This window comes from Populus nigra, chromosome 5 (genome assembly GCF_951802175.1).
Source record: "Populus nigra chromosome 5, ddPopNigr1.1, whole genome shotgun sequence".
Taxonomy (NCBI): domain Eukaryota; kingdom Viridiplantae; phylum Streptophyta; class Magnoliopsida; order Malpighiales; family Salicaceae; genus Populus; species Populus nigra.
This window is the reverse complement of record NC_084856.1, coordinates 19,514,759-19,529,779: the sequence shown is the minus strand read 5'-3', so window position 1 is coordinate 19,529,779 and position 15,021 is coordinate 19,514,759. Positions and strand designations below refer to the sequence as shown.

Here is a 15,021-nt window from a genome sequence, read left to right as displayed (position 1 = left end):
AAAAAAATTAATTTTTAGCAAAAAAAAATTTAATTTTTATAGGACGTGATGAACAAATGGTGTTTTAGACTTGATTATTTTGTCAAATAATACTAAATAGAAATCAGAAATGAACTCTTGACCTCGTCCACATTATGCCTTCAAATTCAACAAAAGTTACTTGTATTCATGGGAAAAATCGTGCAAACGACTAGATTTTAATCTCATTACTTGACTAATCCAAAATATATAAAAAAAAATTAAAAAAAATTTAATTTTTGTAAAACACGGTGAACAAACGGTGTCTTAGACTTGATTATTTTGTCAAATAATACTAAATGGAAAATCAAAAATGAACTCTTGACCTCGTCCACATTATGCCTTCAAATTCAACAGAAAGTTACTTGTATTCATGGGAAAAATCGTGCAAACGACTAGATTTAATATCATTACTTGATTAATCCAAAACATACCAAAAAAATAATTTTTAGCAAAAATAAATTTTAATTTTTGTGAAACACGGTGAACAAATGATGTCTTAGACTTGATTATTTTGTCAATTAATACTAAATGAAAAATCAGAAATGAACTCTTGACCTCGTCCACATTATGCCTTCAAATTCAACAGAAGTTACTTGTATTCATGGAAAAAATTGTGCAAACTACTAGATTTTAATCTCATTACTTGACTAATCCAAAACATACAAAAAAAACTTAATTTTTAACAAAAAAAAATTATTTTTTGTAGAACACGGTGAACAAACGGTGTTTTAGACTTGATTATTTTGTCAAATAATACTAAATGAAAAATCAAAAATGAACTTTTAACCTTGTCCCTATTATGCCTTCAAATTCAACAGAAGTTACTAGTATTCATGGAAAAAATCATGCAAACGATTAGATTTTAATCCCATTACTTGACTAATCTCTTGCATTCAACAGAGGAGCTCGTGTTTATCCATCCATAATTCCACTTGAGAATCTTTAGACTATGCTAGCTATAATACCAGGGCTGCATATTGTTTACTCCGATAATATATCTGTATCTATATTAATTCGATTAGTTTTACTGCTAAAAGTATTTAATGCTTGATTTTCAACTCCAACGTGGGTGTGGGAGGTTGCAGAAGGCATATAATATTTGGATACCGCATCTGTGAACATTAATTCTATTTATATAAAATTTATTGGCTAAAATTTTTTTAAAAAATTATTCCAGTTAAATCTTCAGAAAAGCTAGGAATATGCGAATTGATGTTAACATATATGATCTTGTTAATTATAGGTGTTCGGATCAGTTTACGTGCTTCTTGATTAATTTCTCGATATCCTGAAGCTAACAACCATATAAGTTTATAATGATTTTAAAGTTTGTGACACTTAAACTGATAATTTTTAAGCAGCAAACTCAAAACATGATTAGTTAATTTTCTCAAGAGTAACATCCATGATCTTATCTTTATTTGCAGAGGATGGTGTTAAATAATACAATATACACCATCACCGGTGAGAATTATACTCTTGAAAAAAATCGAAGACCCTTCGTCGAACTTGGAAAAGTACTTGTGTCCAAATTCAAGTCTTTTGAAAAGTCTTTCATGTTCTGCGAAAAAACTTGTTGCGTATAGATTTTTTTTTGGTTTTTGGTGGAGATTGGAGGAAGGTAATCCTATATAAATGGTCTGTGTTATTCTCATAGAGATTTACATCGCTTAACAGACCTTATTGAGCAAGTACATAAAAAATATGGGCACTGCAGCAGCTTCTTACTATGTGTTTCTGTTTCTCACTCTCTTCGCTACCTTGCAGAGTCCAATTCTAGCTGCAAAAAAGGCAAGCTAGCATGCATTAATATTATACAATGTTGATGCTTTAATATTTGATCTTTTGGTACTTCTTGTTACATGATCATCAACAATATATCTTTTTTTATTGCTCTTAAGCTGATAAATACTTGTGTCTGTATGCAGTCTTATGTGGTTTACTTGGGGAGACATTCCCATGTTTCTGAACCTTCTTCCTTGGATCTGGACAGGGTAACCGATTCCCATCATGAACTTCTGGGTTCTTGCATGCAGAGGTGATGCAATATTACATGACTTGTACTATGTGCTATATAGACATGATTCTAATAATGATTTATGTCGCAATAACAGTAAGGAGAAGGCGAAAGAAGCCATATTCTACTCCTACACTCGTTATTTCAATGGTTTTGCAGCAATACTTGAAGATGAAGAAGCAGCTGAAATTTCAAGTACATATCATAAAATTACGATATCTTATAATTAATATGCTTCCTTTCTCGTTTTTCGACATGAACTTCTTGATAATAATGATATTATTAGATTAATAGTCTTGTTAATGTGTACAGAGCATCCAAAAGTTTTATCTGTTTTTCGGAACCAAATAAGCAAATTACACACGACAAATTCATGGGACTTTCTTGGACTGGAAAGAGATGGAGAGATTTCAGCTGATTCTATGTGGCTAAAGGCCAAATTTGGTGAAGGCGTAATTATTGGAACTCTTGATTTTGGTAATTAATTTTTCTTGTGTGTATAGAATGTTTCAACTATCCTTCATCATTCTCATAAAATAATGTTGCTGCCTTCAATTATTTTTGGACAAGGTACAATAACCTTGCATATGGGAGAGAACTTCCATGGACAGCTCTTCTTTAACATTTTCTTGAAATCTATGATGGCACGTAGGTGTTTGGCCTGAATCGGAAAGCTTCAATGATGAAGGGATGGGACCTGTTCCTTCTAAATGGAAAGGGTACTGTGATACAAACGATGGGGTTAAATGCAACAGGTAATTTGATTTCTTTCTAATGACTAGAGATCCTTTTATTATCTGAACTAGTCTCTCAGAATCTTTCCCTTCTGCAGCCTAGAGTATATGCTTAGGCTATCCTATAAAAAGTTAGATTTGTAACATCCAATTATGTTGTTGTTACCAGGAAACTGATCGGAGCAAGATACTTTAGCAAAGGCTACGAAGCTGAAGTTGGCCACCCACTTAATTCTTCATACCACACCGCGCGAGATTACAATGGCCACGGAACCCACACTCTCTCCACTGCAGGAGGTCGTTTTGTTTCTGGGGCAAACTTGCTTGGCTCAGCTTATGGAACAGCGAAAGGTGGTTCTCCCAACTCAAGAGTTGCTTCATACAAGGTTTGCTGGCCAGACTGTCTGGATGCTGATGTATTGGCTGGCTATGAGGCTGCTATACATGATGGTGTAGATATCCTCTCTGTTTCACTTGGATTTGTTCCAAACGAGTACTTCAAAGATAGAACTGCAATAGGAGCATTTCATGCCGTCGAGAATGGGATTCTCGTGGTTGCCGCAGCAGGAAATGAAGGACCTGCTCCTGGTGCAGTTGTAAATGTAGCTCCATGGATTCTTACAGTTGGTGCTAGCACCATCAGTAGGGAATTTCCATCTAATGCCATCCTTGGCAATCACAAACGATACAAGGTTCGGCCAATTAGCCCATATTTTTGGCATGTCCTTACAAATTGTCCTAGCTGACATGAGGTCTAAGAATTTGCTTCATTTCTAAATAATCAGGGCCTCAGTATTAATACCAATACCCAACCAGCTGGGAAGTTCTACCCCTTGATCAATTCGGTGGATGTTAAAGCAGCCAACGTCTCCAGTCATTTAGCGTAACCAAACTGACTTTGTTCTCTAACAAAACTTCATGTGTTCGTTCTAATTTTCTTGATCTCTTAGATTCATCTTTCTTATGTTTGGCAGAAAACATTGTCTCGTCGGATCCCTTGACCCAGTAAAAGTAAAAGGAAAGATTGTATATTGTACTCGTGACGAGGTCTTTGATGGAGAAAAGAGTTTGGTCGTTGCTCAATCTGGTGGCGTGGGGATGATACTTGCTGACCAATTTATGTTTAGTGTAGTTGATCCTATTGCGCACTTCGTTCCTACTTCAGTTGTCTCTGCAGTCGATGGACTTTCCATTTTATCTTATATCTATAGTACAAAGTAAGGTCTCTCTTATTTGATTCAGAAAATTAGAATTCGTTGATATTTGATTAAATTAAGTCGACGATGTCCTGTACTACTTGTCATCTGCGATCCTGTGAGTCACTAAGTACTTCTCTTTTCATTCAGGACACCGGTAGCTTATATAAGTGGTGCCACAGAAGTGGGAACAGTGGCTGCACCTACCATGGCCAATTTTTCATCTCCTGGGCCTAATCCGATCACTCCAGAGATCCTCAAGGTGCTTTAACGTGACACTGAGCCGGAAGTGCAAACGATATGCTTCTGACATCTTCATTTAAGGATTTTGAAATGAATGCACTATATTGTTTTGTGACTGCTAATTTTCATGTTAATTCAGCCCGACATCACTGCACCTGGGGTGAATATTCTTGCTGCTTACACAGAGGCTTCAGGGCCATTTCATATAGCAGGAGACCAGCGCCAAGTACTATTTAATATTATGTCAGGGACTTCAATTTCATGCCCCCATGTTTCTGGAATTGCTGGTCTTCTCAAAGCTATTCACCCTGATTGGAGTCCTGCTGCTATAAAATCTGCAATCATGACAACCGGTTAGTACTTTTTTTCTGCTCATAGAAGCTTCGTATTTGTATCTTGAGGTTATTTTTGTATGATGCACTGACAACTTGAGTGGTTGCTTATGCCATTTCAGCAACAACGATCAGCAATGCCAGAGAGCCTATTGCCAATGCTTCTCTTATCGAGGCAAACCCCTTGAATTATGGTGCAGGGCATATCTGGCCTAGCCGAGCAATGGAACCAGGCTTGGTCTATGACTTAACAACTAGAGATTATGTGGATTTTCTATGTTCCATTGGCTATAACTCAACCCAGCTGTCCCTTTTTATTGGTGAGCCATACATATGCCAGTCGCACAACAACAGTAGTCTGGTTGATTTCAACTATCCATCCATTACTGTCCCGAATCTCTCAGGCAAGATCACGTTGTCTCGAACTTTGAAGAACGTGGGGACTCCGAGCTCGTATAGAGTTCATATCAAAGCACCTAGAGGAATATCTGTGAAGGTCGAGCCAAGAAGTTTGAGGTTCGATAAGAAACATGAAGAGAAAATGTTTGAGGTAACTGTGGAGGCTAAGAAAGGGTTTAAGAATGATGACTATGTGTTCGGAGGGATTACCTGGTCCGATGGAAAACACCATGTAAGGAGTCCTATTGTGATAAAGAAGGCAGCCTCATAAACAACCTAACCTGTTCAATGCATGGGCTAGTAGTAACCCTTTAAAGCCTTCTGCTCGAAGCCATGAAAATTGACAGAACAGGAGACGTGGGAAATTAAACCTTCGAGGATGAGTTTTAAATTCTTGTGAACTGTTGTATGGTTAATTGGTGAAAAAAAACAACCATTATCACATATTTCTTCACCATTATCACAATAGCTTTATAATTTCCTTGCGCCTTAGGGATGATAATGAATATCATATACATTTATATTTTTTATAGGATAAAAAATTAAATATTCAATATTTTATCTGTTAATTTTTGAGTATTCATTCCCCTGATTAATATATATTTATATACAAAAGAACTAGGAAAAATGAACAACGTCAATCATTGTTCGTTGTACTGTTTATTTCTACTGCAATTTTGTTTCGTTTTTGTTTATCAAACTTTATTTCTTTTCAATCTCATCCTTCGAAGTAATATTACCATGATTTTATGTGTCAAGATTTTTGTCACTTTACATGCTCTCACGTATGTGAAGTTCTGAGGATTCTAAGCTATAGTTCAGTTTTGCAAAATGGGATTTTAAGCTATAGTTAAAAAGAGATTCAAAGAATTGGGACCAAAAAAAACCCCCGATGTTGAAAAGACAATTTCGTTTTAATCCATGATTTTTTAGTTTTTACATTATTTGGTCTTTATAGTTCTAGTGTTTTATGTTTAGGTCCTAATTTTTTTATTTTGTTTACATTTTCATCACTAAGCATTGAGAAAAAGGAGAGAATGTCATTAAAAATAAAAATAAAAATAAAAAGAAGATCAGTAGACACATTTCAATGATGAAAAATGTCGATCTTATTATAAATAAATTTTTTTCTTGTAAAGAGGACTTACAGAGGTTGTTTGTATTCTTCTTCTTACCAAAAAATAAAAAAAAGTAGATGAATAGAAAAGGTTTTCATATTAAATTAATTTTTAGTAAAAAAAATATGATTTTTTTGAAAACATGGGTTGACCCATGTTTCTAAACGGACAGTAAAAATTAAGTTGTCAATTAAAATGATATTATTTTAATTTATTATAGTTAAAAAAACTTTATTTTATTTTAAAAGTAAAATTAAGTTTTAGCCTAGTTAATTTTTGGTTAACTTTTATTGGATATCTAACTCAATCATGGAGACGGGTCAACTTATCTCATGTTAAGCCATCAGGCTAGCCAGACTGAATTTAATAAATATGCTGCAAATACCTACATAGAGCCACAGAGCTAGCCTTTGCAATTTTTACTTTGTCAATGTGTCTGATTAGAGTATCTTCTAAAGAGAATTTGATAGCGATTATAATTTAAAATATTTTTTTATTAAAATAATATTTTTTTATTTTTTAAAAATTATTTTTGATATTAATATATTAAAATAATCTAAAAATATATAAAAAAATTATTTTTAACAAAAAAAAATCAAAATTTTAACGTCTATGAAGGTTGCAGTAATGCTCGATTAATGATAGATTAATTATTATGTGAGAAACAAAATGCAGAGATAAATTGCAAGCTCGCAAATGATGGATGCCACATATGACATCTTGGAGATAGAAATCGCTGGGTCAAACAGAAAAAACAACTTTCAAATTGGACATGGCGAAACTTTTAGTTGCTCTGACCAATCAAGGAGCGGTCTCTCCTCTACTCTCACTCTTCACTCTAAACTAGAGAGAGAGAGAGAAAATTATCAACATCAAACAAGTAATTATATAAAAAAAAATAGATTTTCAAATCAATAAATTTTTAAAATTTAGATACGCACAGTCTTCATACTAACATGTTGGTAGAGTTTAAAAAGTAATACTTTATTCAAATTATTTTAACAATTTGACAAGAGATGTCATGGATAGTTATTAGATTAATTAATTATAAAAATGTAATTAATTAACTTAATATTTTAATTTAAAATATATATTTTAATTATTAATATGCATGCTAGGATTTTGAATTAATAATAATTGTGAGTTTAAATATATATTAAATATGCATGCTAGGATTCTATTATTATATTTGTGTTAAAATAATATTTGTCATGAATTATTATTTTGCATATTTAAGATGAATTATAGGCTTTATTAGAATACATTTTCATGTTTAGCATGCCTTTATAATAAATTAAATATCACTACTTACTGGTCTAATATATTTACAAACTTTGAAATTTATAAGTGGATAGTTCATGGAAATGCATGTGTGTGTATAGATATACATACATGAATTACATAAAATTGTATGAAAATAAGGGTAAAAAAAGAGAACGTGACCTTTAATTTAATAACAACAATTTGGGGTTAAAAATCTTAATGATTATTAGTGCAATATTGAGAAGATTTGTCTTCTCACGTAGATCACCCACTGGATAGAGATATGTATAATGTTTTTTTTTAGATTAATGTGAGTGTTTAGATTAATTTATACACATCTTGATTAATTTTATGGACCCTGAAGTTAACAATTATGTAAGCCTCTAATGACTCTAAGATTTATGAGACTCGAACTTGTGACATTTAGAAAGTAAACTTATAATCTAATTAGTTGAACTATTTTTTCATATAACTTGTTTTGTGGGGTTAGTTATGGTAAAAAAAAAAAACATGAAAATATTTAATATTAAATATCAACTACACAGAGAATAAATAGATATATTTGAGATTGAGCATCTTTTATTTAACTTTGGGTGCCTTCGAGGTTTGGGTGCCTTTGTGCTTTAGGTTTATTTAATTACTCAATTTTTCAAATTCAAAAAAAAAAATGTGAATACATCCTGCTAATGCAGAAAAAATATCCGAGTGGAAAATTTTATTTTAATTAATACGTTGACTAGTCAAATTCAATCAATGCCGTAGTCAATGCACCATGGCGTATGGGACCACTAACACGTTAGAGAAGCTAAGCCTCTTTCAATATTCCACGTGGAGCAATCTCTGGACTAGATTGAGAATCACGTGACGTCATTTTTGGACCAAACCATGATTTTTTCCATGAATGAATATTATCAGACCATCTTCGTAAAATCCAAATGATCACTCACTATAGTGTTTTTCTAATAAGGTCTTGTCTCAATCAATTCTATATTTGTGTTTTCAATTTTTTCAATAAAATAAAATGAATAAATCTCTAGTCTGGATTAAAAAAAATTACAGATTTATATAAATAAAAAAATAATTTTTTAAAAAAAACTAATTAATTTTTCTCTTTAAAAAAAATTAAAACTAGTAGAAATTTGACAAGTTAAAATTAATGAAAATTGAGTTGATTATGGCAGAAGACTCTGAAGAATTAAATCGTAGGAATCCAATTATCTAGATTTAAATCATCATAATATCTTTACCATCAATACCACAATCTTTAGTGTCGTCGAACCATAATTTAATTGAAAAGGTGAAAAGTACATTAATTTGCAGGAGCTTACCATTAAGTACCCGTTTGGAAACGGGTGCAAATCATATTTCATAAAAATTTAAAATTTATTTTTTATTAAACAATATTATATATATATATATATATATATTATATCTTTTTATGCGTTGATTTCAAAAATATTTTTTAAAAACTATAAAATATTATTTTAATATATTTTAATATAAAAAACATTTAAAAAACAATCACAATCATATTCCACCCCGCATAATTGAGTTTATCCTGCAACGTTCTTCAACCTGTGAGCTCTTATGAGATAAAAATATGATAAAGGTAAAGCCATTTTATGAAAATAATAAAAACTACAAGTCAAGTCAAATTGGCCCCAAAAAAAATGATGATATACATTGACTCCAAGTCAATCACAAAAACCACACGCTCATCTAAAACTCTTCCAATCCAAACTCTGCCTTTCAAAACACGTTCGATGATATTTGTTTTTGATGGTGTAGTGATAGTTATTTTTAAAATATTTTTTTTAAAAAAAAATTATAAAAATATTTTTATTATTATTTTAAATTTATTTTTAACATCAAACAATATAAAAATATAAAAAAATTTATTTTATTTATTTATTTATTAAAACACAAAATCAAACAATATAACTCCTCACCATTGAGCTCTTATACATGATAAAAATCTAAATATCCACAAAAATACACAGTCGCATTCTTGAGGTTTGCGCATTAGCAATAAGCTAATTTACCTCTCCAAATTATAATCCTGGAATTTAATTAATCCGGCGGAAAAAATATGGATTTTTCTCTTTTACGAATACAAGAATTCAAAAATAATTGCCCTGCTTTACTAATTCCCTGAAAAATTAATCTAATTGATCCAAGAGTGTTTTCACCCCAATAAAGGAATAGATTATCAAAATTGAAGGGGTTTGACATTTCATAATCTTAAGAATAAATTCATCAAATTAAATGATTAACGACAACAACAAAATCACTAGTCTTGTTATATAATATTTTCGTTTTAAAAGTATTTTAAAAAAAATTTAAAATTATTTTATTCGGTTTAAATTAATATTTTTTGGTATTTTCAGATAATTTTGACGTGCTGATGTTAAAAATAATTTTAAAAAAATATTATTTTAATATATTTTTAAATAAAAAATACTTTAAAAAATAATTACAACCACGCTTTTAAATACGGTGTTAAGTCAAAAGATGATGACTCATGGTCACCATGTATACAAAAATACATTCATAAATCACGTAAACTTGTGTGAAAATAAGGATAGAAAAAAAAATGACAGTGACCTTTAATTTAATTAATAACAATAATACATTTGGTTTAGATCAATATTAAAAATATTATTTTTAGAATTGTTATGAAATCACTATTTTAATTGTTAGATCTTTAAATTTTTATAATCTCATCTTGAAACCTTGATTTTGATAATTTTAATAATTTTTTTTATTTTTTTTAGATTTTATAGCTTTTTTCTTTATAATTTTTGATTTTTATTTTGTTTTCTAATTGAGGTTTGATTTCTAGCTCGTTAAAGGCATGCGGTGATTATTTTTGGGAATGCGGTACAAATAATATTTCTAAAAAGTTTAAATTTTTTTTACTGTTTTATTAAAAATTAATTATTTTATGTATTTAAAATCGTTTTGATACACAGATTTTAAAAATAATTTTTAAAACTTAAAATAAAATATTTTAATATATTTAACCTCAATCATTTTCGTAAACAGTAAAGTAAATTAGTCAAATTCAATTAATGCCACAATCAAAGACTCAATCACGCACCATGGTGTATGGGACCACTAAACACGTAAAAGAAGCTAAGCCTCTTAAGATATTCCACGTGGAGCAATCTTTGGACTAGATAGTGAAGTGATTTTTGGCCATTAGGGACGTCTTCTTGGCTTCTACTTTTAGTTCTGTTTCAATATTGGCTGGCCACTATATCTACAGTCTAGTACTAAAACAAGAAAAGATGAGAGTGTGAGGGACGCAAGAAAACAATTAGTAAAAAAGTTAGGACAATATTTGATGAAACCAAAGCTTCAAGGCAATTTCTCGTTGTCCATCATTCTCTCTTGACAAAGATGGACAGCCGACAAGCCAAGCGGAATAGTGGTTTGTGGACTTTGGTTGTTCAGTGGAGAAAGAGATGACTTGACCCGACAGGTTGACACACAACGCAATGCCGATACGAGGAAGTTTCTCTATTCAATTTACATGCTGTCATTTTTTTCATTGCCTTTTCTTTTAAACAACCAATCTTTTGTGAGAAACGAAGAATTTGAAACAAACCCAGCTCATCTGTTCAGCTTTGGAGGATATGAAACGAGCCCTTTTTAGTCCTGGTGAATCTGAGGCAAGGGTAGTTCATCCCAGGAGAATCTGAGACAAACCCAGTTTTGCCCTTTTGTACCTCTTGAAGCTATGCATGTTTATTACAGGCATGAGCTGGAGAGTCCGTGGCAGACCCGTCTCACTTTCCAGGTTTGCATCTGCTTACTTTGATTGAATCGATTCGAGAAAGATGGGTTCTTTTGGGATTTCAAGGGTGAGGCAATGTTCTTTTCAGCTTCTGTTGTTAAATCAGCTTGTAGTTGATTTGTTTGGTCCTAATTATGTTTATAGAATATCTAGTGTTCAGTGATTGTGCTGTTTAGGTTAATACAGGCATAATACAATTTTGAATTGCTTGCTAAAGCCATAAATAGTCAGGTGAAGCGGTATGATGCCTGAATTAAGTGATTCATGCTTGTTTCTCGCTCTTCCTGATGATGTATTTACCATTATATGCCGGTTCCTTTCGACAAGGGACATCTGTACTCTAAGTCTTTGCTGCCGGAGCTTATATGTTCTTGTGGCATCTGAGAAAGTCTGGCTCACCCAATGTGACATGGTAGGAATTGTCCCTCACCGGGATCTCCTGGAGTGGCGGAAGGGCGTGTCATCTTACAGGGCATTATGTCGCTTCCTTGTTAGTGTTAAGCCGTTAGTTGGAATCTGGGTTCACCAAAATCCCGAGCTTGGTAATGTAGTTTATGTCATGCCAGGTTTTGTATCTGTTGTTGGATGCCGGATTTTACCTCAGGAGTTAGGCCCTTTAGGTATCGAGGAGGGTCCTATTTTATGGGCACCGGTGTTTGAAATAATAGGTGACCTTGATGGTTCCACAACATTTTTCCTACATGGAAGAGAGAAAGGGAATGACTATGTTTATCCTGGTTCAGTCAAGTCTGTTGAGAGGAATTGCAATGTCCTGCTGCTTGAGGTTGACCCTAGGCAACAGAAGAGTAAATTATTCCCTAATAAGAGCTTTGCCTATAACTCAGATAGGGAGCTAGCAAGAAAGGTTTCTAGGTCACGTGGTGAATTGCCAGGGTCACAGAGGATGATCATACAATGTGAGGCTCAGGTGCCTTTTAGCCGCTTGGCTTTCAGTGACAGAAGAAAGTTGATTGAGGTTGTCACAACCCAAGTTGGTCAAAAGGTATCCGATTTGGCAAATAGTCTGCTATTTCCTTGGTTGAGGAATGATGAAGAGAATTTTCAGAAAGATTTGGCACTCTTGTTTGAACGGAGATCAGTTCTTTTGAAAATGTATAATCTTGGTCAAGGCTTCAACTGGAAGGAAGCTCCTGAAGTGCCTTTTGATCCTATGCAACTGCAATTGAGTGAGGTTAGGAAGATTCTTGATCAGTCGAGTGGGTCTCTGAACGAGGATGATAATCAGATGCAGTCCAACACTAAGAGAACCCTTGGTGGGTATTTCAGAGCAAGCATCAGACAGATTTTGGGGAAGCCCCCCTCCATAAATGGTAGCCACACACATTCCAAGCACAGTTGTTCAAGGAGTGAGAAAAAACATGCACCGCTGCATGATTTTTTAAGGTCAGGTGATACAATAGGGTTGACATTACATGCCACTGTGGTGAGGTTATCTTCTTATCGCGCATGGCCGAATATGCATGACAGCCGGTTTGCCCTATACAAATTACCCATGCGGGGTCCAAGAGCTGATGAAGAATATGCTGGTTTATGGGGAGGGACTTTTGGTTGGCCTCCCGGGAAGCCCACTGAAGACAAGCCTGGAAAGGCTCTGTTCTTTCTTTTGGTCTCTTATGAGGAGTCTGAAGGAAAAAGAAATCTCATCGCTACTAAGATATTAGAAGGCACCCATTATGTTCTGCATCCAAATGGCTCAGCAATGTTCATAGTTAATATTGATGAACCTTTATACGATCCATTTCCTTGGGATGTTGATGAAAATTCCTTTCCTTTGATCATTAAGCATGCATTTGCAGGGGAGGGTATAGCAAATGGGTATGGTTTCAGATATCCAGGCTCAAAGCCTGGTTCCCTCTTTGTAATTGAAAATGGTCTCCTTGTCTTTGTTTGGAAGGAGTCGAGAACTGTCTTGACCATGCAGAGACTGAACTTACAAGAGCTTTTGAAGAAAGGTGAACGGGTGCCTGCTTTACCTCCCATTAACAACTTTTCATACTTGACCAAGTCCTATTCAAATGTCTTTACTGGCTTCTCAACTGCCTCAGCTTGTTTGTCTTCACCAAGGTTGGCCTTCTCTATTCAATGCTTATTTTCATTCTTTTTTTTGGTAAATAAATATCAAATTGTTTTTTCTTGGTGATTTACATTATCTAAACTGGCTGGTTCCATCATGTCATTATGTTTTACTGTTCCATTTGTTTATGAGCAATCCACCCTTTTATTTTTAATTCTCCTTCTCCTTAAGTCTTGTGTTTATCTGTAAAAAAGCCGAAGGATACTATGTTAAAGTCACAAAAAAATGTGAAAGGGCATGGACAACTGAGGTGGGTAAAAGAATTAGCTTTGAGTTGTAACATGGTAATGGAAACCATGTTCTGAACTTCTGATTTCTGGATTGATGAGAAACTTACTGTTTGATGGCTGATTAACCAAAATCAGCTTTTATGATTTACATTAGAGCATTGTGTATGTTTCTAACTTTTTCAATGAGGCATGGTTTCTAGCATTATCTTGCATCCTATCGTCTGTCTTCACTTCCATAATTCTTGTATGGATATGATGCGTTGATGAAGCTCTCCTGGTGGTTTGACCAATTGTTCAGCTCTATTAATCGTTCAGTACTATTAATTGCTCAGCACTATTGTAATCATTCAACTTTCTATGGATTTCCAAAATCATCATGAGGCCAGTTATCTTAGGGCAAGTCCGAAAAAAATTGAGCCAAGCCTTCTCTACGGGGCCTTAGTTTGGGTTTTAAAAGATATTTCTTTATATAATTTAGCTGAATTTTAAAACTGTAGTGCAATTATGCATGATTATATAGGTAGCCTACTGGGTGAAAGGAGATTTTATGTCTTTTCTTGTTTATTTGTTACTGCCGTTGTATCATTGTGCTTTTGAAGACCGGACAAGATGAAACATACAGTCTTTGACATACTATACTCAGTTTCCACTTTCCACCATTGATTTATTTCGTATCTTAGTATGGTGCCCAATCACTCCTCTGTTGTAACTGGCGTGAGTCATCATTCAGTTTGAATCTGGATCATTGTCATTTTCTTTTATGCTCAAGCTTGGACTGTACATCTTTAAGTTCAGAAGTAAACGCATATTTGATATTATTCTGTTTCTTTTGTTTCTTTGCATATGCTGCATCAGTCTTTCTGTGTAAGGCAAGGGATAAGAAATGATTGTAGAAAACTCTCAGCAGGCTTTACCTTCAAGGCAAGGGATAAGAAATGAGTTCGCGTTGAGTTTAAGTGGTTAAACTCTTGTACTTTACTTTCCCTGCACACTGGGTTGATTTCATAACATTGGTTACGGGAAAAGAATCTAGAATGCTGGCTTTGGTAAAAATGTTACTTGGTAAAGTTGGAGAATGATGTGCTTTTAAATAATAGTTCATTTAGTCAAAGCTTCTCAGCTGTGCTCCCTTGTTTCTCGTTGACAGGCAAAGAAACTTATAGGCATTGAAAGCAGAGTCCAAAAACCAAAGGGTTATTACAAATCCATAAAAGCTGAGGTGTCCTCGGTTGCTGAGTTGATGGTTCAACACATTTTCGCTGGTGCCTTGCTGTTGCTCATTGATGGTCAAAGTGATAGTCAATGTTGCCTCGTTCCACCATACCCCTTCTCTTGGATTATAAGGGTTAAGGTGGTTCTTATGAATCCTATCTTGAGACAAGCATCGAGTAGGATTATATTATTTTTATGACAATAAACGTAAGGTATAAGCCTCTAATATTGCAAGTAAATAATTTGGTGTGTTAATTAATGATTGGTAGAAGGATGAGAGATTGAATAAACTGGCTTGGCAAATGCATTTGGATTGTATAATTAAAAATGGAAATGCTCCATATCTTATATTTTCTGGTTTA

The 15,021-nt window shown here is 33.5% G+C and overlaps 2 protein-coding genes across 6 annotated transcripts; both read left to right on the top strand.

The window, feature by feature from the left end:
* Positions 1-1,725: 1,725 nt before the first annotated feature.
* On the top strand, positions 1,726-5,430 carry LOC133694857 (subtilisin-like protease SBT5.3). The gene is made up of 11 exons (XM_062116554.1): positions 1,726-1,812; positions 1,950-2,059; positions 2,136-2,233; positions 2,351-2,515; positions 2,691-2,793; positions 2,942-3,464; positions 3,558-3,655; positions 3,747-3,989; positions 4,119-4,230; positions 4,351-4,564; positions 4,666-5,430. The coding sequence occupies exons 1-11, from the start codon at positions 1,726-1,728 to the stop codon at positions 5,211-5,213; spliced, it is 2,301 nt and encodes a 766-aa protein (XP_061972538.1). The 3' UTR covers positions 5,214-5,430.
* A 5,152-nt stretch (positions 5,431-10,582) lies between these two features.
* Positions 10,583-15,021, top strand: LOC133693682 (F-box protein At5g39450-like). 5 transcript variants are annotated; one of them, XR_009842152.1, is made up of 3 exons: positions 10,583-13,207; positions 14,303-14,368; positions 14,595-15,021. XR_009842152.1 is itself a non-coding variant. In XM_062114949.1 (2 exons), the coding sequence occupies exons 1-2, from the start codon at positions 11,364-11,366 to the stop codon at positions 14,608-14,610; spliced, it is 1,860 nt and encodes a 619-aa protein (XP_061970933.1). In that variant the 5' UTR covers positions 10,583-11,363; the 3' UTR covers positions 14,611-15,021. The 5 variants fall into 5 exon arrangements, 2 of the variants coding, with proteins under 2 accessions (XP_061970933.1, XP_061970934.1); XR_009842151.1 differs by having other exon boundaries at positions 14,303-14,493; XR_009842150.1 differs by having other exon boundaries at positions 14,303-14,509.

Excerpts from the sequence above, each read along its gene's own strand:
- LOC133694857 (XM_062116554.1), top strand. The coding sequence starts at position 1,726 with ATGGGCACTGCAGCAGCTTCTTACTATGTGTTTCTGTTTCTCACTCTC. Across the intron at positions 3,656-3,746 it reads AACGTCTCCAGTCATTTAGC|AAAACATTGTCTCGTCGGAT; the intron begins GTAACCAAACTG and ends TATGTTTGGCAG. Across the intron at positions 3,990-4,118 it reads TCTTATATCTATAGTACAAA|GACACCGGTAGCTTATATAA; the intron begins GTAAGGTCTCTC and ends CTTTTCATTCAG.
- LOC133693682 (XM_062114949.1), top strand. The coding sequence starts at position 11,364 with ATGATGCCTGAATTAAGTGATTCATGCTTGTTTCTCGCTCTTCCTGAT.